This window comes from Motacilla alba, chromosome 1 (assembly GCF_015832195.1).
Source record: "Motacilla alba alba isolate MOTALB_02 chromosome 1, Motacilla_alba_V1.0_pri, whole genome shotgun sequence".
NCBI lineage: Eukaryota > Metazoa > Chordata > Aves > Passeriformes > Motacillidae > Motacilla > Motacilla alba.
The window spans coordinates 45,681,948-45,707,621 of NC_052016.1; the positions used below are offsets into that span (position 1 = coordinate 45,681,948).

At 40.9% G+C, this 25,674-nt stretch overlaps 1 protein-coding gene across 12 annotated transcripts in view; it reads left to right on the forward strand.

Annotated features, from left to right (window-relative positions):
* Positions 1–24,588, forward strand: part of FAT3 (FAT atypical cadherin 3) — a 399,575-nt gene extending 374,987 nt beyond the window's left edge. For 3 of the 12 annotated variants that reach the window (XM_038142935.1, XM_038142926.1, XM_038142973.1), the window contains 6 exons: positions 6,888–7,041; positions 8,005–8,660; positions 11,342–11,455; positions 14,796–14,855; positions 17,418–17,453; positions 18,049–24,588. In XM_038142935.1, the coding sequence (XP_037998863.1) occupies positions 6,888–7,041; positions 8,005–8,660; positions 11,342–11,455; positions 14,796–14,855; positions 17,418–17,453; positions 18,049–18,668 (1,640 nt within the window). In that variant the 3' untranslated portion in view covers positions 18,669–24,588. Of the gene's footprint in view, positions 1–6,887; positions 7,042–8,004; positions 8,661–11,341; positions 11,456–14,795; positions 14,856–16,954; positions 17,031–17,417; positions 17,454–18,048 lie in introns of all 12 variants that reach the window. The other 9 variants (XM_038143014.1, XM_038142982.1, XM_038143004.1 and 6 more) reach the window with 7 other exon arrangements.
* The last annotated feature ends 1,086 nt before the right edge of the window (positions 24,589–25,674 follow it).

The following is a 25,674-nucleotide window of genomic DNA, read 5'->3' on the forward strand; positions in this document are numbered from 1 at the left end:
GCTTTTAAGAACCGTCAACCATTGCACTTGCTGACATAGATGTTAGCAGCTGACTTCCATTTAAAATAGAAAAAAAAAAGCCCCTTCATTTTTTAAAGAATTTTCTTAAGAATGAAAATGGCAGCTTTTTTCTTTTTTGGTGAGGGAATGAAGGCAAAAATATACCATGCAAAGGTCCTTTTCCCAATCACAGGGCATTCAGTACCATCAGGATCTCTTGGCTAATATTTTCTATGATACCATCCTCCTTTTTCAGTTTTTGGAAAATTATGTTCCTTTTCCTAAACAGAGAGTATTTGGCATAAGATTTTTTTTTAATAAATAAACCATTTAGTTCAAATTTTACAAAGCAGATTTTATATACTGTTAGCATCCTTGTAGTTAAGGACAACCTACTGTGCTTTACAAGAAAATTAGGAGAGAGGAAAAGAAAGCTGAGATTTATAGCTAACTTAAGAAGAAAACAGTCAAGCAAAGGCTACCCAACATTATAACATGAAAGAGTTGCTGGCTACATACCAGAAGTCAAAGAGGCCATGTCTAATTTACATATAATTTGCATAAATTGAGCATCTATGACACAAACCTCTATAACAGTGTTGCTGTTACAGAGAATCTAAGATTTTCTATTCTATCTCTGTTCCTGAGATCTTCCTTTCAGTAGAAATGCCTACTGCCCTGTTCACCATTAATAAAAAGCTGCTTCAATTGCCTCTCACTTCATCCGGTGGTTGGGAATAGGGTGATACCATGGCCCTGTTTGGGGAAGTGCTCTGTATGCCCTAAGAGTGTGTCCCTGCTGGTGCTGTTAGGGTTTGGATGGATACATTCCCAGTAGCTTCACAGCGCCTGGCGCAGGGCCGGGCTGTGCCTGGGCTGCACGGAGCTCAGGACTGACCACAGAGGTGTTGCCCCAAAGCAGGGCTGGCACAGGGCTAAGCTGACCCGCAGTGGCTCTTTCTGCCTGACCTCTCTGCAAATGGAACAGAGCAGAGTGGGGATCTCAGCCTGCATGAGAGCACAGACAGCTCAGATGGGAACTCCAAGAGTATAGAAAAGCCTCTCTGCTTTCAAACTGGTTTCTGAGCCAGCAGAAAGCAACCATGACATGAATCTGTGCTTGCTCTCAGGCAGCAGTGTTGGCCAAGTGATGTCAGTGGTACAGCAGGGGGGACTGCATGTCCAGAGACCCCATGGGGAGATCCAATGCATGCTTAAATAGAGGTTGGCAGAGGGGGATGAGCACTCACTGGATCTGACAGCTCAAGAGACTTATAGCAGAAAGAGACATATTCAGTCTTAGAACAGTTTTCTTGGGAGACAGTGGAAACCACAGCCCTGAAGTATAAGCCAAATTCTTCCAGACTTTTCAGTCCCTATCCATAAGTATGGGTCAATAAATCTATTTTTAAAGAAAGTTAGCATTTTGAAACCTGACGAACAACATGACTTTCAGAAACAGCTTGGCTCTTTGAACTGAAATTTCCCTAGAAAATTCAACCAAGTGTTTAAAGTGTGGTTAAGCTATAAGCTGCTGAATATGAGGTCTTAAAACGGGAAATGTCACACAACCTTAATAATAGTGTGGCACTTGCCAATACTAAATGTATGTTTATCTGCATGAGTAACAGTATGAGCAATATCAGCAATAGAAAGCTTTACTGTAATCGCATGCAAAGACTGCACCAAGGTTTTCAACCACAGAGAGAAACCTCATGCTTGTAAAGCCTGCAATTATAAGTATAGTTACTTTCTTTTAATTTCATCAGTCCTATGTACGTCTGGCTTTGATTAAAGTAAATGGTTTATATGAGTAGGCGATTTTATTTGAACATGAAGCATTTGAGCGGAAATATTTACTGAGTCAAGGACTGTGGGCAGAGTGTGGGGACATAAAGTCATTTTGCTTTCCCCACTTTCCATTTTTCTCCTATTCTTTTTTCTTTTTTTTTTCATGAACAGAGCTAAAATCCAAAGGGAGGAGAAAATGCAACATGGCACTTGAGTGGTGGGTTTAATACATGCTTTAAATGCTGTTGGCAACATTACTCACAGCTGGTTTTGAGGATCAGATAGTTCATAAAAAAGAAATAAGGGGAAAATAAGTGTAATAATACCACAGAACTGACCTGGTCTTACTAATGTTCTTGATCTTGCTTTTTCACACACACAAACAACCCAGCATACGGCAATGTGAGTATACCAAATGCACATCAATTATTTTTTAAAGCTTTTTTAGAAATTCTGGGGGTGTTTAATATTTTTAATAGCTGATTATAGGTGTCTGTTCTTGAATTCCCACTTTAAAAGCACACCAGTCCTCTCGTAGAAAGCACTGGTTCAGCAATGACTGAGGTTCGTTTTCATACCAATAAATGGCAAGAGGCAATGATCTGTTTGAAGACAGGTAAGTTAAATCTGGAGTGGCAGGATTGTGTATGCCTGAGAAACATGCACTACTTGAAGGTGGCCTGGTTTGACTATAGAACTACCAAAACACAAATTCTGGGAGAGGTCCCCTTCACCTTCAGTAGTTCTCATCAGTTAGCTTGGTGTGTAACACTGTGTGGTCAACACCAAGGACAGGGCAATTTCTGGACATCGAGTTTGTCAGGTCTAGCTGCACAGGAGGGAGAAAACTACACAGAGAGACAAATGGAAAAGCCAAAGCACATTAACAGATAAAAGCCAGCCTGTCTTGCATGGGATAGATAGAAACAGGAGCATACACATGTTCAAAAAAAAATTGGCAGCAGTTTGGAGCATCCTCTTTAATAAAGCCAAGTAAACCTTGGGATAGACAGACATTCAGATGCTCAGGCTGGGAATGTTACCAGCAGAGATGTTCACTACATAACAACACCCCATCTGCTGATGGCACCGTGCCTGCCTTGTGCCTCTGCCTCTGCTTCTTAAGTGCCAAGCAAACACAGGTACAGGCAGGGAGACTGTGTACTGTCCTGTCTTACTGCATGTTGCTCTTCAGTAAGGTCTGGGGTGAAAAACACCTTTTCCTCTGGGTAGGGATATGCCAAGACAGCAGTAAGAGCAGCTGTTTGAGTCACAGCAAGAAGGAGAGATTTAACCATGTAGAGAGGACTCAGATTGATGAAGGAGCATGAGAGAAGCCTTAAAAAACAACCAATGAGGCCAAGACAATGTGTAGACCTATGTCTACATAATGTTTCAGGTCATGAATGATATTTGATGCAAATCTTGTGATCATCGTTTCTCCCTGGGCTTTACTTCCCACTGTGGAGAGGCAAGGTCTCAGAGAGCAGGACCAGGCTGAATTGGAAGGCAGCTGGTACCAAAGCCCTGAGCTGCACTCAGTGAGGATACTCAGCACCAGCTGTTTGGCTCCACAGACCTACTGCTGCTGCTCTGCAGGACTTGCTAATGTAGGTACAGCCTAAAAAGGCTGTATTGTTGTTCATAGCTTGTTACTGCTCTTAGGTCAGCTATTGGTACATGCTGCTATGGCACATGCTGAAAATGTTGTGGTCCCACCCTAGAAGCTTTTTAGAGGTGTTTTCCAGAGCTTCCTGTCTTTTTCCACTGATTCCCTCTGAAGAAATACTGTGGTGGCATCACAAAATTTGGTGCCTTGGAGAATGCAGATCAACATTTCTAGGAATTAATTATTCATTCCTTGTGGAAGAAGCTCAGATGGACTGTATGATTTTAAATGATGAATTTCCAAAACTTCAGTGTTTTCATTGTGAACAGGATCAAGCCCTGTAAAAGAGATTTTTCATCCCTTGCTGAGAGGACAGGACACAGAGCCTTTTCTCATCCTTGAATGTGAGAAGTTTGCTTGTTATTCTTTTTGTAAACCAGAGGGAAGACATGAATGGTACATTAGCAGGATATTAAATTAGGTATAATAAAAAATTTTTTATTGGACCCAAGATGCACTCCCAGCCAGAGGAGTTTTCTTCACAATTTGCCTTTGTCCACAGCCACATGGCTGAAATGTGCAGTAACCAGCAAAATTACAGCCTCTGCTTGGAGGTTTGGAGAAGGATTAAAGGTCTGGCAGGTCTTCTGGCTGAGTGCTATATGCTGTCTACTGAGCCATCATATCAGCTCTTCTCTTCCCTACTCCATGAATTTTGACATATGCTTTGCTGTGTTGGAGACCTCCCGGGTGAATGCTCTGCAGCTCTGAGCATGTGTGTCACAGAAAGGTTCTGTGTCTTTTGCCAGTGGATTGGACTTGGCAGGTGTGTAGCAGTGAATCCGACAAGAGGAAACAGCAGTGATAAATATGGTAATTTATTACTGTCTTGTTTTAGTGCCTTCTTGATTTCTAACTTTGATCCTTAGACTTAGAATCTATAGTGAATACTGTAGTCTTCTAATATCTGGTGTGTGTTCCACCATCATTAAATCAAATTGTGTGAAAAATATAGGCTTTCAGAAGCAGATTTTTATTTTGGTCCTGTTCATACACTGCTGCACAGGGCTCTGACCCATCTGGTGCATTCAGTTTCATCTCTTCTTAGTATAAAAAGCATAAATCCATGTTTCTTTTATAGTTGGTGGTAAAAATATTTTTTTAATCAAATCAATACTGCTCAAGTTTTCTATAATGAACAAATGTGAACAGAATATGTTACAGAACTTAGAACTTAGCTGAAACAAACAAAAAATGTGAAAAGAAAGTGATTCAAGGGCTTTGTCTTACAAATTATTGGCACCTGAGAACTTGGTTAAAAAACAGAAACTTGGCTTTTAACATCACTCTAGAGTCATGGAGGTTTATAAAATATCAGATAACAAATAGAATAACATATTCTGCTGTTACATAAGGCAACAAAACTGATTATGAATAAAGTGGTTTATATTTGAATTGAACATTCTGCTTTTGCTTAAACTCATAAAACTGTAAAAAACATATAAAACATTAGTGTAAATTTTTGAACTATAGATGTCACTGTTCAGTCATAAAAAGGAAGTGCTGAAACAGCCTTATTTATTCATGCTGTAAATTCTACCTACACTCACAGGTTTGTAGTTCTTCAGACCTGGATCACTATAGGTCCGGAAAGCTGTTCACATTGTCTGAGTGAGATATTTTTAAGACACGAAAAGAAATAAGCCCGTCTTGCTGATGCTTACTAAACATGCTTTTTGGGAAGCCCAGAAGTTGAATAATTTATCTTCTTAACTCTGTAACCTTGGAGAGATCAGTGTGTCTGTCTCCCTTCTTGTAGCAGGACAATGAAACGGCATGATATTTGAGTATCTATTTCATTTATCTTCAATTAAATAGTATTGGACTCTTGACTGAGTATGCCAGCGAGTCTGGTTCCAAGTTTATTCTCAGAAGCCTGTCCTCATGAAAGAATTCAATTAGAGTAGCTGAACAAGGCGAATTGAACCGTATAGGACATAAAAGATGTGGGAGTCTTGATGCAGAATTGCTTTTTTCTTATGCCTCCGCTGGGCTTTTCCATACTGTTTCCATGAAATTCTTTTTCCTTGAAACTGTGCTGGAAATTCCTGCCATATTTGCAGAAAGAATAACTTTTAAAACAAGTATTTGGGTTTTTTTCCAGATATAGAAAGTTTTTAAAAATACATCTAAAAGGCTCACCACTGAGAGATGATATTTCCACTACATCAGCTTGATTGCCAATAATTTTGACACTGAATTGAATTGCACTCAACCATTTCTGCTCTAACTGCAGATGTACTAATGGCAGGAAGGTTCCTTGTTTTAGTTGCTTAATATGCTATATTCAGTAGGTATGTGAACCCCATAACTGGTGCTTGAACCTTGTCTACACATCTGTTTAGGACATTTGGATTATATAAGGAACTTTTTAAAAGATCAGCCAAAGTTTATTTACGGATGTCCAGGAAAATTTTGCTGGCTCAACAGCTCTAACTTAGGAGTCTTCCACTTCCAGGGACTGTCGTAGCCATCCCATGGCTTTCACAGCCTACATGTTCCATGCTCTTTTCAAGTGAAAAAGCAGTCAGATTTCCATATCCAGTTCACAACTTTAAGAGATGCACTGCCTCACTGGATTTCTTTGTGACCCTAAATATAGCTTTTATTAATGGCACTGTGCCATATGAACTCACAAGGAAAGAAAAAGAAAAAAGAGATTTGTCATTTGATACTTGGCAGGGTGAACTGATGTGTTTAAAACCTTTTTTTTTTTAAATTTTGGTGTTGCCCCTGTGTTGGAAAAAACACAGAAATAGGACTTGAATCCCCAACAGAGTCCCCCTCCACATGAATGTTGTTATGTCTGATGAATTGCAGTGAGTGATTAATCAGAATTTGATAGCACACACTCAAAATAATCAGCTCTGATTAGGGCTTGTATTGCCCAGGTCAGCTGATATTTTGAAGTTTATAGTTTCTGCCTAGATGATGCACTTTATAAAACTGGTGTTTTATTACTGTCACATCCCCATTGTGGTGTTCTTTTAAAGGGCAGAGATGGAAAAGCTCTCAGCTGATGTATTTGTTCATCAGTGAAGCCCCAAAAGAAGAGCAGACTGCCTCTATCAGCAAATATTTTGAAAAAGTTGGGAAATACATCCTTGATCTAGAATATTTCTTATTACCTTTCTTGAAAGGTGTTCACAAATGACATTTATTTTTATCTGAATCATGACAATTAGGATGGTCTAGGCTGCAGCCTCTGGTTGTAGACGTGAGCTGTGATTGCCTGGGCATCTCAGATAGATAAAACTCTTGACTAGCATTAGTGTGGACTGCATGGACAGACCAGAATGAGTGTAAACATCCCCTTGCCCCCACAGTACAATTTATTTTTCAGTGTAAAGCAGCCAAATGGGTCCTGCTTTTAGACAGACTCAGTAGTAGGAGTCTAATTTCCGTCTCTCTGTCCCTCACCTCCCAGGGTACCATTGCAATTGCCTCTCCCAGTTTACAGGAAGGAATTGTGAGTCAGAGATCACGGCCTGCTTCCCAAATCCTTGCCGGAATGGAGGCTCATGTGATCCCATCGGCAATGCTTTCATCTGCAACTGCAAAAATGGCCTGACAGGAGTAACGTAAGTGTCCCTCCCCAGGTGGGCAGTGGGAGCTTTTTGACTCAGTGATGGTGGGCTTTTTGATCAGGCATTTTGTACCCAAAAGCTATGATTCACCTCACAAAAAGTAACCCAACCTTAGCGCTTATTCCAAGTCTGAGCTAATGACAGCTGAGAAATCCCTGAGACTTGCATGCTCAGAAATGTGTTTTCTGAACTAACCCTCCTAAGCTGTTGATTCAGGATGTTATCTCGAGACAGGTTTCTCTGAGATACACCTATCTGTTGCCAGCTTTTTGAACAATCTCGTAAAACCTGTGGAAGCTGCTGTGTAATCTTTGTTTTGAAAATGGATCAATTATTTAGTCACCTTAGCCCTGACATAAAAGGCTAATTTATTGCAGTCATTTTCTTAAATCCCTGCCTTGATCATAAACTTGGTGTAGACACAGAAAATCCTGACCTGCCCATCAACATGCTTTTCCCTTATCTGGTTTGTCTACTGTTTGTACTTTTTCCTCTGCATTTTGCTACCTCTTATTCTTTCCAATTCTCCTCTCTTTTTATGGTTCCTGTTCTTTCCCCCCCCCCCCCCCCCGCTTCTAATATTTGTTTATTTTATCTCCCAACCTAAACAATTTTACATAGTCAGTATATCCTTCTCTTCTCTTCTCTTCTCTTCTCTTCTCTTCTCTTCTCTTCTCTTCTCTTCTCTTCTCTCTTCAATAAATATTCTGATGGTTTTTACTATATTTTTTCTCAACTATCTTCTTCGTGAATCCCCCTCTAACATTTTGTATTGAAACCCTTGGGCTAGTCCAAAAACAGTATAATATATGATAATATGATAATAATATGATAATTTGCAAAGTACCTCAAGGTGTTAACTAACGGCACCACTTTGACAAGATAAGGCATCATGCACAAGCTGGACTGCCTCTTAGATGTTCTCGAGATTCCAGACTCTCCTTTTCTTCTTTTAAGGTGTGAAGAAGACATCAACGAGTGTGAAAGAGAAGAATGTGAAAACGGTGGCTCCTGTGTCAACATCTTTGGTTCATTTCTGTGTAACTGCACCCCTGGCTACGTGGGTCAGTACTGTGGTCTTCGCCCTGTGGTGGTTCCCAATATACAAGCTGGACATTCCTACGTTGGCAAGGAGGAGCTGATAGGAATAGCCGTGGTCCTGTTTGTCATATTTGTGTTAATCGTTCTTTTCATCATTTTTCGCAAGAAAGTTTTCAGGAAGAACTATTCCCGCAACAACATCACGCTCGTACAGGATCCAGCTACTGCAGCCCTGCTCAACAAGAGCAATGGCATCCAATTCAAGAACATCAGGAACAGTGGAGACAGCAGAAATATCTACCAGGAGGTTGGGCCTCCGCAGGTGCCAGTGAGGCCAATGGCCTATACCCCGTGCTTCCAGAGTGACTCACGGAATAACCTGGACAAGATAGTGGATGGGCTTGGTGTGGAGCACCAGGAGATGACAACGTTTCATCCGGAGTCCCCTCGAATACTGACAGCCAGGAGGGGGGTGGTGGTGTGTAGTGTAGCTCCAAACCTGCCTGCTGTGTCTCCCTGTCGCTCCGACTGTGACTCCATCAGGAAGAGCACATGGGATGCTGGGACAGAAAGTAAGTATCACTGCGTGCCGGTATCATTCTTCCCTGCCAGCGGTAAGGGTTGCCTTCAGGGTGCAGCAGGTACAGTGGCACAGGTGCTCTTAGTGCTTCAGCGTAATACACGTGAATTGTTAAATCTCTGCAAGAAGTGATCTGGCTTAATTTTGAAAGGTTATAATTAAACCAGGCATACAAGGCCTCTCCTTCTATGCATGAAGTATGACTAAAAGCATTTATTTCACTTGTTGAGAAAGCATTTATGAATAAGTGCTCTGAGCATTCTTCAGTGATACAATGCAATCATCTTTCTATTGGAAAAAACCAGTTTGGGGCAGAATTATCAAATATAAATTCTGTTAGGTTCAGGCTGTTTGTTTCCCAAGGGAGATAAAAATATTTAAATCTTCTGCAAGTAGCAACCCTCTTTTGCATCAAGGAGAAATGAATATTCCCTACTTTCAGTGTCTGTGAAGTGAAGCAGAAAATCACGTATGGCTTGATATATAGGATCACCTTTTCAAGCCATTGCATTCCCCTCTGCTTTCAGTATCAAGAGTCATCATGGAATTTTCAATCCGCACACTTACCTTATTTGTGCTCTGATGGTTCCTCACCTGATAACACAGTGCTCCCTTCATTTCTGAACAAGTTGATGGAAATGCAGCAAACTTCACATCTTCTGTCAAGGCAGGAAATACCAGTTTTCTGGGACGGTGTTTCAGCCCTGCAGCATCTATCTTTGCAAGTCAGACCACGTCATATGGACTGGGAGATGTTTGCTTCACCATATATGTTTTTTTAAAAGGTGTTTTCTCTTATTAGGGGTTTTTCCTAATGCATCTTCCACTACCTGTTGGAGGGGGCTTACAAGAAGCTGGAGAGGGACATTTCACAAGGGCCTGTAATGATGAATGGCCTTAAGCTGAAGAAGGGTAGGTTTAGATTAGCTATTAGGAAGAAATTCTTGACTGTGAGAGTAGTGAGGCACTGAAACAAGTTGCTCAGAGACAGGATGAATATCCTATCCCTGGAAGTAGTCAAGGCCAGATTGGATGGGGCCCTGAACAACAACAATTGGATGGGCCCTGAAAGGTTCCCTACCTGTGGCAAGGAAATTGGAACCAAACTAACTTTAAGGTGCCTTCCAGCTCAAACTTTTCTATGATTCTATGATCTTCAACCCTATTGCAACACAGCCTTAACCAAAACTGTCACATAAAAAAGGAACTGAAGAACAGAGAGAGGAATTTAGCAATGGGTCAATAGGACAGCGCCATGTTGTGCCAGGGGAGGTTCAGGATGGACATCAGGAAGAATTTTTGCTCTGGAAGAGTGGTCAAGCCTTGGAATGGGCTACCCAGGGAGGTGGTAAAGTCACCATTCCTAGAAGTGTTCAAGAAATTATTGGGCATGGCACTTAATGCTGTGGTTTGGTTGCCATAGTGATGTTCAGTCAAAGGTTGGGCTTGATGATCTTGGAAGTCTTTTCTAGCCTTACAGAGTTTATTATTCTGTAGCTGTGCCCTGATCCGCACATTTTCATCCAAGGCAGCACACTGGCTAAGGTCATGTAGTGAAAAATTGAATTAATTATAATTTACTTGGGCTGTATTTCAGGGTTGTGTTGTGTCTGACCTTTTAAACTTTAAATATAGTTAAGCTGATTGAAAGCATCATCACATCAGCCCCCACACATGCTCTGCTCTATATTCTCATGGGTGTTTGTGCCACTGGCGCTGCTGGTAGTGGTAGGAATAGAAATTCCTACCAGCATACCATGAGGCCATACCAGGGAGACAGACCTCAGCTGTCACGGAGTGGGAAGCAGTGCATTTTTGTTACTGCAGCACTCACTTCATCCATACCCTGCTGCTTAGCAGGAGCAAATCAGCTCTTATTGTGTGGAGATGTGCCATGCTGGGTCAAAATACCTACAGGTGGCGGGTAGAGAGCTATACTTTCATGTTGATAGCACCTGACCTTCTTCATTGGTAATTGGCTCAGGTATCTTAGTGCTTACAAAAGAGGATAACTTTTTGTGTTCCTGATTATTGCCCATATAATGTGTAGTTGAATGTGTTTATTTATATGTGTTTAATTACAGGAGAATTTATACTATAGGTTGCAGTTACATTTCTAAACAGTAGAATTGTGAAGACTGAATGTCCCTGATGAAAAGCAATGTAAATTGAAGCATAATCTATTATATGTCAGTGATGGAGCTATTAAAATCTGATCCAAGGGCCACTGATATGAATAACAAGATGCACAGTAACTTTACTGAGCATTGAATGAGCCTTTAATGAGGCTCTCAAATTAGGAAATGAACAGTAAAGATAAATGTAACTGTAATATCTTGTATAAGCTGTTTATACCACATTCCTTAAGTCATCATTTTCATTGCTTTTGAGACTACATGCCATCTAAAAAAACAATATTGAATACAGATGTTTCTTCCTTGATTACAGTGTTGTCAGCCACTTGAAAGACTCCTTGGGCTTCAAACACTTCAAAAGTCTAGGTATCTTCACCAACTGCCTTCTCGATGGATAGGTTATGTCCTCTGTGTGAAGGAAATAATTTTATTCTGACTCAGATAATAGAAGGCAGGATTTAAATGTGTCCGTGGTATAAATAGGTCAATGTGCATACCTAGAGAGTACCATTTTGCTTTGTCTTTGCTGTCAATGAAGGTAAAGGTGTTGATGACGCTGAAGAAGTGACCTGTTTTTCAGGAAGTAATAAAGGCAGCAACTCTGAAGTACAGTCTCTCAGCTCCTTCCAGTCTGATTCTGGTGATGATAATGGTAAGAAATGCTTTCATTTTTACTATGCTGGGGGGAAAGCTATTTATCTCTCTCTCTCTCTTAATATTATTAAAAGATTTATGTGACATCTTGAAACCCTTTAACGATGCTGAAAGTAAGAAAGTCATGGGTTCAAACCCTGACTTTGTGTTCCACTTACTAAATTATAGGAACATAATAAAAATCTTGATGCTTGGGGCTGTTGTATCAGGACTGAGCTTTACAGCAAATTAGAGGTATGATACAGCAGAGTCACATTGCCAAGATGTAAGTTGACTAATAGATTGCAAGTGAAACTGTAGGATTTATATAATTTTCCTTCTGGGAAGAGCATGACTTTCATGTTTCACCATTTGAATAAAAGGGATTTCTCTGGTATTTGCCAGGTCTCATTCATGGTCCCAACAAAACTCTGCTGGTGCTCAGCTGCATCAATGAGCAGATGAGCCAGTCCCCAGCATCTTGGCCTCTCCCTGGCAATCACAGCTCAGCAAACAATACAGCACTATTAAATCTCTTGTTCAGTGCCTGCCTCTCATGTTCTGCATCATTATCTCCCTGGGTGACACAGGCAGAGCCATACACAGCCCACTAAAAGGTCCACAGAGTCAGAGCAAACCTTTGTTCCTGTGGCCCACGTATGTTGAGCAGTGGGTCTGAGAAAAGTCAAGATGTTTCTGCTGGGGAAGGATGGTGGATGTCTGGGAAGCCTTGTTCAGACACACAGAAAAAGACTATCACAAAGGAATTGTAGTTGGTTTCCTCAGCCACCAGTTAATGAACTGTCTGTAGACTCAGTTCCTCAGTCATGTTGTGCAGCAGTTCTCTAGGAACTCTGAAATGTTGGAAAAAGCACTGATGGAAAAGTACACTTGCAGTTCCTTTTGGTCCACTGTGGCTGAAACATTACAATTATTTTTGTCAGGCTTCCCAATGCTTTTCTGCCCCTGCACCAAAAAGACCCCTTTAGCCTTTTTTTAGGAAAAGTGTTATTTAATTGTATATATTTACATTATAGTTACCTTTGGAATAATTATTCAAGTGGTCATTTATTGTACATTGTTAATTTTTGTATCTCACAAATTCTGATTAGACATTTCAAACTCCCGATCCTGTCTCCCCTGAAATCATTGACACCCACAGAAGCTGGATAGGACCTTCTGTGCCCATTCATTTTTTGTGAAGGCTGCATTTAAAATATGGCCTTTAGAGATAACATTTCTAGTTCAGGGCTCAAACAAATCCATATCTTCAGGGAGAACGAGGGAAGAAACTTAAATCATCTGAGTCATTTGCAGAGATCGATGCAAGACCACATGCTCTGGTTTGCTTGAAGCAGCAGGGAAGGTTTGCAGTGATAGAGCCCAAAGGGCAAGGCCAGGTATAAGTAAGCATATACATACTCACATGCCTGTACTTTAGGGCTAATGGATATGCCTCCTGAAGCCATGAATCCTTGCTCTTCTTGTTATTTTAATTCTTTGTACTTCACATACCTGCAAAGGTTAGAAGGTGAAAACACAACAAATACGGTTTAGCATCCATGCTCTTTGATGAGACAAAGTGGCTCAATCTCCAAACCCCTTCCTCCAAAGCCAGGATCAATGCTGCTGGGTTCTCAGGCTAGCAGAGGAGACAGGCTTGTGTCACACAGATGTACAAATGGCTATCCTGACACTGACTTGTGAAACTGGGTAGCAGCTTCTGGCTGGGGAAACCTATCTTGCCACAGTGGATCACGGGGATGAATTCCACTGAAGGTGCAGGCAGCTTCTACTCACCCTCTCTAGGGCTCTTGGAGCCTTCTCTTGCTGTGTCAAGGGCTTGTCTTACCATGTAATCTCACATGGGGTGAAGTTTTGAAGCTTTTTTCTCTCTCCTTATTTCTCCTGCATTTTAATTGCTCAGCTTCCCTAGTCTTTCTGTGAGTAGTTAGCAGTAATTTTTGTAGTCCAAATTCTGAGCAATGCTGTATTTGAGCATTGACTTGCACTTTTCTGTGAATATGCTCTGCACAGCTCCTACCAGAGCCAGCCCTTAGTTGCAAAGAAAGCTGTGCTGACCCTGGGTTCTGGCCTGTTTTTCACTCTTAGGTTTTTTCCTCTAATAGTTTACAGCTGCCCTCCATCTTTTTTCCCAGCCATGCAGCACTGACTGCATGGAGCCCCTTATTTTTCTATCATGGTTATTTTGCATTAGCCAGTACAAGTCTCCTTTGTATAATTACCATTGCTGTTGATGGCATAAATAGGCTGATCATAGACACAGAACAGGGGTCCTTTGGTTTATCAAGGCTCTTTTTGCTAAGCCCTCACTAGAACTGAGGAAATTGGATGATATACCTGATCCCATGCCCAAAATTTAGCAAAAATGAAAATATTCAGCATATGTCTGCACTGTTAACACATTTCTTGTGATCTCTAAGTCTGTTGGCTGTGTGAAACAAAAAAGTATGTTTTGCCCCACATTGCTCCAAGTTGCTCCAAGGAATTGGTTTTCTCATAATTAAAGACAAAGAAAAAGGGAAGGATCTATTCCACTCTCATCCAGAGCTTTCCCTTCAGTTTTGACTTTTGGGTTTATTTCATGTTCTCAGAGGCAGGAGGGTTGGGTGGTGCAAAATGCAGATCATCTAGAAGACCACATATTATAGGCCTCCACATTAAACAGCTGCACAGTCTGTATGAATGATTTCAAGGGAAAAGGATGTTTTGATGGAAGAGCTGCAGAGAACACACAAAGCATTTGTGAAACTATGCTGTCAAACACGGGTCAAAATTTGAACCACACCTACATGGCTATGTCCTCCTAATTACAGCTGTGCTGCTTGACCTCCCTGAGGTATTGCATGGCATAGCACAGACAGTAAATAAGTAAAACATTCCTCTTAGGAAATAGATTGAACTTAACACCATTTCTGATGGTGTGATGGTCTAAAAGATAATGATCCTTGGAGCACATAGAAGCATCTCTGGAGACCTCTAAGCAAAAATGAATTAGAAATTAGTGTCAGGTAGACAAGATACTGCTTCAGTTAATTGAATCAGCTGACCAGTCTGCTTGAATTTATGAGGTGATACACATCATCCCATATGCCTTTCTGGAAATGCTGGTTTGGAATTTATCAGCACTCTGAAGATATATGGGATTATCTGAAATGAAATGTCCTGCAACCAACTTCATAAATCATGCATTGGTCAGCAGCCTTTTTTTTTTTTTTTTCAATGTCAGTTCTGTCTTTTGAGAGAATTTATTGTGGTAACCTATGATGTGTGTTTTAAATACTAACCTGAAGCTGTCCTTCCCCTCCCTTTATTTTCTGCTTTCCCTCCCCTGCAAGCTTCCATAGTGACTGTCATACAGCTTGTCAACAATGTAGTTGACACAATAGAAAATGAAGGTATTTAAATTTTTTTCTTTCTTGTTATACAACAATGCTTCCTATTTTCATTGTGAAACATTCCAGCAGAACCTCACTAATCTACACTGACCAGCAATCCTGTGGCAGGGATTGGGTTTTGCAGATCAGCATGTTCACCAGCAAACATGAAAATGCCAGAGGAATGTACCACAAAATATCTGTGGGTAACTGGAGGTGGTAGAAAAGGTGTCAAGCCTTCATCCTCTTCTGTTCAAGTCAATGTTTCTGTTTGTTTATTCTCATTGCCTTCAGAGAAAATAATAGACTGATAATGGAGCCAAATCATTGAGATGATCCTGGCTGCAGAGACTGGGAAACAGAAGATGACCCTGGAAGTCTGTAAAGTGTCCCATGCTGCAGCAGAGCTGGGTTCTGTACCCTAGTGGTATCACACGGAGAGGAGCACACTGGTGGCTGGCTGGTGGCTGGTTTCCCCCAGGAAACCCTGCCAAACAGTGGATCTGTGGGCACAGCTCCACGGATGCCGTGGCTCTCCTGTGGCATTAGTGTGCCCGTTCAACAGAGCATGGCAATGTGCTCCAAGGAGCCAGCACTCACCTCTTCCACTGACCTCCTGGGTAACCTCAGGCATATCATGTTATAAGTGAACCTGTAATGCGGGGATATCACTATTTTCTTTATTCCATAAAGCACTGAGGAAATGTCTTGTTATCATAGATAAACATTACTTTTATTTATTTTCCAACATTTTTCCTACCCTTGGGCAAATGTCAACTCAGCATCAACTCAGGTTATCCACAAGTCAAAAATTTCATTTGTCCTTAGCAAATTTAAGACAGATTTTACATACTTCACCTAAGCTAGTCTGCATAATACATAAAGATGATTAAGTAAATTATTTTTGTGAAACTTCTGATTTTTTTCTTGAGCCAGTGTCACAGGAATTTTGAAAAGCACTTTTATTCCTAGCTAGTGATGCCACTTGAGTATTTGTTAATAGTGCGTTTATTGATTTTCTGAAGTGTAAGAGTGCCATTCTTCTCACTGTCCAAAAAAAAAAAAAAATTAACTAGCCAAGGTTAATTCAAAAGAAAGTCCCATTCAAAAAATAAAAAAATAACCTTGAAAATAAACCACAGGCACTGCAAATGACCTTGCCTTCCTAAGGGAAAGCTTAAGCAAACACACTGGCTCATTATCATCCTTTACAGGTCAGAAAAAGCCAGTCTGGCAGTAGTTTCAAGAGACTGTCACTGAAAACGCTTTGCCCACTTCCCAGTTCTTTATATGAAACTTAGGATTCTTGCCTGCTCTGCAGCAGAGCTGTTGGAAGTGGTGAATAATTAGCCCCTCTGGAGCTCTGGGCAGAATCACTGCCAGAGTCATGGGTGGATGGGGCTTCTGCCCCAGGGACCTGCCCAGGGTGGTGCAAGTCAGCAAATTATTGAGGTTCTCCTGGATCCTGATCCACACAACTCAGGGACCTGACACATCTCAGGTGCAGTGCCATCACACTGACCCCAACACAGCAAAATCCACTGTAGACAGAAGAGAGAAGTGCAGAAGAGAGGTTAGGGCCGGTTCAGACACTGCTGCTAAACCTGTAGTAGCCGCAGCCCTCCTCACTCCAGGACATGGCAGAGCAAGTGGAGAACCCGTGCCTGGCTATCAAGCTAAGGGAGAAATCACCATCACCATGTGGTGATGAGCAAGGGCAAGTGTGGTCTTAGTAGGTGAAGGGCTGGTGAAGTCTTCCCTTGCCTGTGTCTGAGCCACAGAGGTTACAAGCTGTGATGCCATAAAGGTCTGCTTCTCCTGCCAGACCTCCTCCAGAAATGTCATCCAGAGACTTTGCCCGATGACTTCTTGCATGAAGCCAAATAACATGCGGCTGAACAAGAGCATATCCATCTAGAAAACGCTGCAGCTTATTCCCCGCTCTTGTCTCACATAAAACCCCCTTCCTTGCTCTTTCCCCCACCCCTGCACCCTCTCCATACTGGAATGCCTCCCTCCCCACCAGCTAGCATGGCAGTGCAGGTGGGAGGTGGGTGTGGGGTTGCGGAGCATTGTAGCTGATAGCCCCATTAAATGGCTTTGTATTCTATTCTATTCAGGTTCTTATACCGTGCCCATCACCATGGTATCTGAGCCCAGGTGGGCCCAGATTTGTTTGAACCGGCCCTGAGAATGGTAGATTCTTATTTTTCTGTTTCAAAGTGAACAAGTGAGATGTACTTTGCAATTATAAGCCATGTCGATGGTGGATAGCCCTTTTTTGTGCTAAGAATTACAACTCTAATGTAATTCTGTATCTGTTCAGTGAGGGTAAATAATTAAGACATGATAGAAAAGGAATATAATACGCGACATAAAAATTTCTTTATGTATATCTGCATTTGACAGGCAAGCTTATCTTGTACATTAAAATAAAGAATAATTAAAAATCCTACTAAAATGACACCATGGCAGCTGTACTTTAGAAATATGCATGCAGAGTTTTGTATTTTCATATGTAATACAATGCTGGTGACAAGCTCCAGGTTATCAGTTTTTTGCTTTTCACTTTGTATCTGACAGTGTCTGTTATGGATCAAGGACAGAACTACAACAGAGGTGATTTTTCTGGGGCACCTTCTGCCTGTGGGCCGGGGTGGGCAAAGCACTGACTTGATCTGTTTGGTTTTTTTCTTGAACTGCTTCATGTGTACTCTTTTGTTTGAATTCTGTTGGGTTCAAAATATGCATGAGAATGGTCAGACACTTTTTTTGTTTCAAAATTCAGTTTTCAGTCAATCACATTATTTGCTTGCACACTTTCTTTCTTGAAGTTATTGGAGGTGGAAGGGGAGATAAGATTAGATTCCGTAGGCATGCTGACTCTGTTTAAAGATTTTTTTCAAATAACTGTGAAAAGCAGTAATTCAGATTTTGATTTCTTGGATTCATAGTTTTTAATGTAGCATCTTAAAAAGCAAAATGCCTGAGAGTAGCCATGTTTTGTTTCTTTGCTTGTTTGCATTAGCATCATAATGCAATTTATTCTCCTCCTCTACTTCTCTGGTCAGAGCATGGCTGACCTGTGTCCGTGGCCTGTGGGGCATGCTGTGATTTGAATGTGCTGTGAGGACTCAGGCAGGTGCATGCAGGACATTGCTGTCCTCTGTGGTGCCATCCTAACAGAGCGCTGTGGTTCTCTTCCCTGCTGCAGCGTATCATTGGGATACCTCTGACTGGATGCCCAGCGCTCGCTTGTCCGACATTGAGGAAGTGCCCAATTTTGAGACGACAGATGGAGGCTCAGCTCATCACGGCAGCACCAGAGAACTGGAAACAGATTACTACCTTGGTGGCTACGACATCGACAGCGACTACCCTCCCCCTCACGAAGAGGAGTTTTTGAGCCAGGACCAGTTACCACCTCCTCTTCCAGAGGATTACCCAGACCAATATGAAGCCCTCCCACCCTCGCAGCCGGTCTCAATGGCAAGTACTCTCAGCCCTGACTGCAGGAGACGGCCGCACTTCCACCCGAGCCAATACCTCCCTCCCCACCAGTTCCCCAATGAGACGGACACCACAGGATCTCAGGCTGGGAACGAATTTAATACTTTTGCTGCTGGCCCAAGCCAGAACACAGAAAATGCTAGTGCAGGTAAGGTGCCCTTATCCTTGCACAACTCTCTCAACGCCTCCTCCTCTGACGTCTCAGCCGGCTGCGGCTTTGATGACTCCGAAGTAGCCATGAGTGACTTTGAAAGCGTGGAGGAACTCAGCCTAGAAAATGTTCACATTCCATTTGTGGAGACCCAGCAGCAGACACAAGTGTAAAGGAATCTGCTTTCTTCCTCCTCCTCCTCTTTTTTTTTTTAATTTTGTCATTTGGTCCAATTAATAGTATAAATATGGAGAAGAAATTTTGCTGAAGGTGTGTCTATATATATATTGGGCAAAGAAAAGTACAGTATAACCCATTATTAACTTGCTCAGAAATGATACTGTATGTGCAGACACGAAGAAACCAATTGTGTTAAGTATTATACATCACGAAATTGTTACAGACAATCTGGAGAGAGTGTACCTTTTATTTATTACCAAGAGTAAAACTCAGCTTTTGAGGCAGGGGGAAAAATAACTGCTAAATAATTTCTTTCTCTCTCACAAAATCGGGTTGTTTTGGGGGGTTTTTTTTGGCATTGTGTTATTAAAAGTGTTACAGTGTTATGATCTCCCCACAGTATTAAGGAACGAGTATGGATCATTCTAGAATGCACTGTTGCATGAAATTTTATGTCAGCAAAGAGTGAAAGCAATTGATTACTGGAGCTGCTGCATACAACACATCAGATGGCTAAAAAAGCAGCACTTACAAATTGACCGACCTATCAAAGACAAGTAACCAGTTATTTGTCCCATAAATATTTATCTATACTTTTGTTCATTGCATACCATTTCATTCTACTTTGTGTAGAGTAACACACATACACACAGTTTATATTTACTCCAAATTGGCTTACTTTGGTTGTCATTTTTAAAACCTGATGTCAAGTGCATGTGCATAGCTTTGCCCATGAGGACTTCCCAAAATGTCAGAGTTGGGCTCAGGAGTGGCCTGGTTTTGCCCCAGCTGTGTACACACAGCCTCTCGTAATGTGTGTGCAATGTGAACATGGATCTAAAAACTTGAGGTAACCTACCCAGCTGATCATTTTTTGGAAATTTCTTGCTTGGGCAATCAGGTCTTTAACAGCAGTCCTCATGCTGCAGCTACTGCAGTAAAATTAGTTCCAATTAAGTTACATATAAGGCTGCTGTAACCTCACATCGTTAGTTTAACGTCTTTTGGCAAATGTCCATCCCTAAAGTTCACTGGATGAGTTCTCAGCTGCTGTAGACTGACTCAGTCGGTGGACCTGCATGAATGGACTGTGGCCAAAGATCTGTCACCAGATTTTCCCCTGGGTGCACGATTTTGTAGGAGAGTATATCCAAAGGTTGTTTGCAGACTTCAGAATATTGTTGTGGAATCAAGAAAACCATGACATCTGTATGCTTTTATGCTTCCTTCAGCCTGATTGGAGTAAATGGTCATTCACATTGATCTGGTCAGAGTAGTCAAGTGCAACCTGGAAATACTGGATTTTCACTCAGTGTATTAAAGCAGAGTATACACACCTGTTGCTTGGTGCTCTGAAAATGTTTTTACCCCACTGCATTTTACAGCGTCTGTGTACCTTACCAGTGAATGTGAGTCTACAAGCCTGCGTTACTGTTGGGTTTTTCATCCATTTCTTCCATGGCATAATTCTGTCATTCTGAAAAGCTACTGAATACCTAAATCATCATTTGATAAATGAACAGATTCATTACCAGGTTTCCTGTGCTGCTTTCCTTGTGCTGTCCCTTGGTCAATCACCTTAACTGGATAGTTTCAACAGTTGTATGCCAGGGTATCTTCTTGACTGACAGGAGTTTCACACAAAATTAAATTGCAGGCTGTTTCTTGACATACAGGAAAGAAGAAATTTTCCCCAACACAAATAAATTACTAGTAGAATGTAATTTAAATAATTGCAGCTTGTAACACTTTTAATAAAACAGGATTTCTAGAATTCTTGGAGTATGTACAGTGTGTTGCTGCTTCCCTCCAATAGCTCATATAGCTGTGAAAGATTGGTGTGGGTATTTTCTTTGGGATGATGCAGCTCATTGTGCAGGTAAATGAATAAAATGAGTGAACTTCTAGAGAGAATGCACTGCACATACAAGTATTATCAAGTACTTGTCTGCAAATAGGTCCTGTCCATTGAATTTATGAATGTCACTTGGTCTTCTCAAAGTAAACATGCTTCTGTAACAGTGATATATTCTGAATGTGCTCATGGTGCGTATTCAAACCCTTTCCCTGATATTATTCCTATGTTTTTGAGAAGAAAAAAATACGGAAATTTGTATTGTGATTGCAAGGAGCTGAGGGATTTGCCAGAAGGCCATAAAATGGTTTGGCAAGCCTAGAGGCACGGATAGAGGATAACTTGTATTGTTCATGAAGTCTGTGTTACAGGAAAGGAAATGCAATTAGATTGATGTCTCTTTAAGAGTTAGGAGCATCGGAGTTGGCAAAGCAATTCTGCAAATTTAGCTGCACTTTTAAAGCTTGTGTGACCTTCTGAGAATGTGATGCTCTCTTAGCATCGGGCTGCAGTTTACATGAGGTTTGCTCCTACTCAGTTTTGGTTTGAGACATTTTTATCCATTATGCAAGTAATTCTGTTCAAGCCCCCAGATAGTTATTAGGTGTACTTGTCACCTGTCTTCTGTAGTGAAAGTTGTTGCGTAAGCATGAGACACCAGTATCAAACCTTTACTGGAACATATCAAAAGTGTCACAAGGGACAGCACGATGGGAGCCTAGTGATTGCCATACAAAAAAAAAAAAAAAAAAAAGAAAGGAATCAATGTTTCTTACCAAGCTTGTTGCCTCAGTAATATATTGTTGGTAGTGAGTTTTAATAGTAAAATATGCATAAATACGATGTATAGTACTTTTTCTGTTTGATGTTGTTGCCATTTCATTTCACTGAACGCCTACTTATTAAAGTGCTGTTGGGAAGGTGCCAAGAATCACCCGTTCAGCCTTCTCTGTCCTATTCATGATTTCTATACCTCAATATCTCCTCCCCTCCAAATCCATCTTCAGATTCCCCTCTGTGAATATTGGTACTTCTGTGGCCTTTCTGGTTTGTTTCAGGCTATTTTGATAGTGATAAGACCCAAATGCAGATCTAAAGGTGAAATACCTCTTAGGGAGTAAGATTTTCATATTAACATCTCTCGTTAAACCGAGCCATTTTGTTTTCTTTTTAATTACTACTCCACACAAACAAGTCAAAATCTTCTAATCTGGAAGATAAGAACACATTCATAACATAATGTAAGAATTACTGTTCATATTAGCACTTCCAATATATATCTCCTTTTTCTGCCATATGATGATTTTTGTATCACTGCTGCTGTCAGGTCCCTGGTTCTGCAAGAGCTACCCTGCACATCTCTGCTTATCCTGTGTGTCTGTAGTTCAAACTACATCCCTGTAGATGGCTCCACTACCCGATATTTTCTGTCAGAATCATCTGTAGCAGATGATTTCATAGACTTAATGAAGTACTTTTGAATATCACTGGCTTATAACTTAGGATTGAGAAACTTTTTGCTCTTTGGAAAGAAGCAGCAAGAGAAAAAAGCAACTTTTTAAAATGCAAATACACATTTATATCAAAAATCATGAGCTTTGCCAGGGGTGTATGAGTCTAAGTAAAAGCGTGCTTGTTCTCTGCATTCTGATCAAGTTGAGAATGTCATGCACAGTGCTGGCCTTTTTAATAATGCTGGCAATGGAAAGAGCCTTACAGTGACTACAACATGATTTATTCTGCCAATACCACATTAGGTGGCCCTGTGCAAAAGGAAAAATTAGGCTTATGTAGCATTCTTAAGTATGTGAATTACTTTGCCTTTGTATTATAAGTATTCAAAAAAAAAAAAAAGGGGGGGGCACAAACCCCCACAAAGTTATAGGTAATTGATGTAGTTGCTGTCCTTGACCAATATCTTAAAGTGGAATAAAAGGCCAAATGTGACACCATGGAGCTGTAGAATCACTTCCCTCCCATGGGAGAAAATGGACAGCCCCCACGACAAGACCTACATAAAGTTGCCTTCCTCTTGGACCCTCCTATAGGATACAGCATATTAGGCAACCAGGAGAACTTTAGAATGTAGAGATTGACTACAGAACTGTGATTTCCTGTCAACAGAGCTCTTCTCCTTAAGCTCATTGATGTCTTTGATCCCAAACTATCCCAAGTGTTTCTTTAACATAATTCCAGTGAAAAGCTGGAAGGAGCCAAAGGCTTCTCACTGCCACTGTTTTCCTGAGCCTGAAATTGTGTGTGCCATCTGTCAAGCAGGGTCTCCACCTCTGCATGTCCCCAAAAGAACTTAAATTTTGGTCTTTGGAATTATTTCTCCCATTCTTTAAATTCTGCAGTGTAGTCTGAAGTAGTGAGAGCTTTGATGTATCGGTACCTTCTCAGTGTGGCTGCAGCACAGTGAATAAAAGCATGTCATGAAATGCTGATCAATGGGGAGGCAGCAGCCTGTTGTCTCTGTGAGCCAGACAGAGACATTTTGAGAACATGACATAAAAGTTGTTGCTCTGGTCTACTATAAATTTCATCATAAAGAAAAACGTGGGCGGAACAGGACAAATGGCTGAGAACACACTTTACTCCTCATCGAAAAAGCTATATGGATGCTATAGTAAGTATGTCCTTACAGTCAATAACTGCAGTCATGGCAGAGGGAGGTGAAGGTGCCCTGGACCAGTTCTGCTAAGCTTCATTTGAAAAGGAAGCATCCTTAATAATGGAGGAAGCAAGCTCTTCAGAACCAGTATGCAAGTGCATTTGTGCGTTATAGATAATGTTTGGAGCTATTTACTTAGTAATAATGGGCATTTCATTGGTTTCCAATGAGAGAGTTACGTCTTCAGCTTCATTCCCTGGTGGTTTATCATCATTTACCATGTGGTAAGAACTGCTTTTTTGCTTGTTTGCATCTCTGCTCCTCACAATATACCAAAATGTGATCTGAGCCTTAGAAATTTAGACCATTGCCCATTACCCATGGTTTTTAGCTTGTGTTTTGTGAACTTGACATTTAACATCTCCATAATCAGGAGGGCCATCCAGTTGGTAAATTAGCTGCATCATCCAAGGGACGAGCGGATGGGGAGGAAATGAAATTAAATTTGTTTCTTTATGTAATAATGAAAAGCAATAATTGCAAATATGTCGTATTACACAAAGGCCATAAGTAATCTTTACCAGTGTTAAGAGTGCACTTGAACTGTATTATGGAAAGAGATTGGAGCCCTCAGAACTGTAGCATTCTTTTGTCATAGGAATACCTGAAACACTGTTAATCAGCAATGCAATGAGCCCATACTGCCGATTTTCAGGAGATGACAAAGATGTTTAGGAGTGAAAGCAGTTCTCTTTAAAGCACTGTATTGGAAAAGATTGTCTTGTAAATTTTACCTGTCTCAAGCAGGCTGGTTTGTAAAAGATGTATGTTTTGGTGTTTAAAAAGAAGTTTATAAAATAATGTATATAATGGTTTCAAATTACCAGGCTTTTGTAGATATTTGATGCCAATCAGGTTGCTTTAATTTCTTTTGTTTGTTTGTTTGATTGATTGATTGATATAAATCTAAAGAGTCATCAAAGTTGGTTTAAACTTCTAAGATAACAGGAAAAAAATTTTAGATCTGAAAACTTTTTAATCATTTCAAAATGTACTGTAATTTTCCTTTGGGTTCAGCTCTTTTTGTTTAACTTCTTTCTGGTTTTAAGATTTTTTTATTGACTTTTTTAAATGAATGTGTTTTGCACAAAAAACCTAGAGGTATGATTTTTATTCCATTTCAAGTAGGTATTAAGAAATGTCATTTCTCCAATGACAACAAATTCAACCTTATGCAAAAGGGAAGGTTTATCACTTTGAGTGGGTATAGTTCTTCATCTGAAAACTAATTGTTCCTTCATAATTGCTGTTGGCAGTATTGTCTTGTGTTCTTTTGCTATAAAAACAAAACAACAAAAAAAAAGTGTACAGGTTTGTAACTGCCAAAATTTGCTAAAGTTGATGGTTCAAATAAGTTTTCCAAGTAAACAAAAAGAAAAGTCCAGCTGTGTTGACTGCTTTTTGATTTTTCTCCTACTTTCAAAGGAGGGAGCAAGATAAAATACACCAGTTCTTGAAAGAATGTAGCATTTCATTCCTTCTCTGTGTTGCAGAAAATGCTACTTTTTTGAACTCTTTAAATTAATTTCATTATTTAATGGAAATCCTTCCATAGGGGCTCCTACTTGCACTGCAGAGCACCCTTGCCAAGAATTGCTTAGCTGATGTGTGTAAGCTAAGGCAGTTCCCTGATTAAAACCACATCTTCAAAGAGTGGAAAAAGCATCATTGCATCTTGTAGCCATCTAGACAGTGAGCTCCATCAACTGAGACAATTTCAGGGGCAGTGCAGCTGTCTGGTTGCTTAGTGGGTGTAAAAGGAGTGGATGTGTAAAGCAGCATACCACTTCACAGTGTGCCTGCCATGAGCATCTCTATGCTCCAGCATCATGGCACTGGCAGGTGGGACCAGATGGGACAAGTTCATGTGTGTTAGCACTGCCCCTGGAAAGAGATGTCGTTGTGCTGGGCATGATACTCAGTCTGGCCAGGGCCTTGCGTTCAGTGGTATCCCATTTATTCCTCCTTCATCACACCTTCCAGCTCCACAGCCCAAGCTGCCCTAGCTGCACTGGACTGAAGCATGGCTTCAGTGTAGAAAGAAGGGGAGACAGTCCTTCCTGAGCTCTTTGAACACTCTGCCATGACACAGCCAAGATCACCCCTCATGCTGCTGGGGAGGAGGGATGCTGCCTGCGTTGTGTGTCCCATTAGAACAAGGATTCAGAGCAGGTATTTGTGTGCTGACTGACCACCAGTCAGCACACAAATACTCCTTCTCAGCAATCTTGAAACAAAAGTTTAGGCTGTGGAAAGGACAAATACCAAGTCAACATTAGAAGTGTCTCTTCCCTCAAGAATAACCTTTTATTTTTTTCCTAGCATGGACAACTACGTTATTTTAGTCAGTTTCCTATTTAATTTTCTATTTCTGTTTCTGCTTTTAGAGGATCTCTTCTCTTCCTTTTCCCCCATTACCAGTAGATCTTGACAGAATCTCAGGGAAATACTTATGACAGCAGAAGTAGCC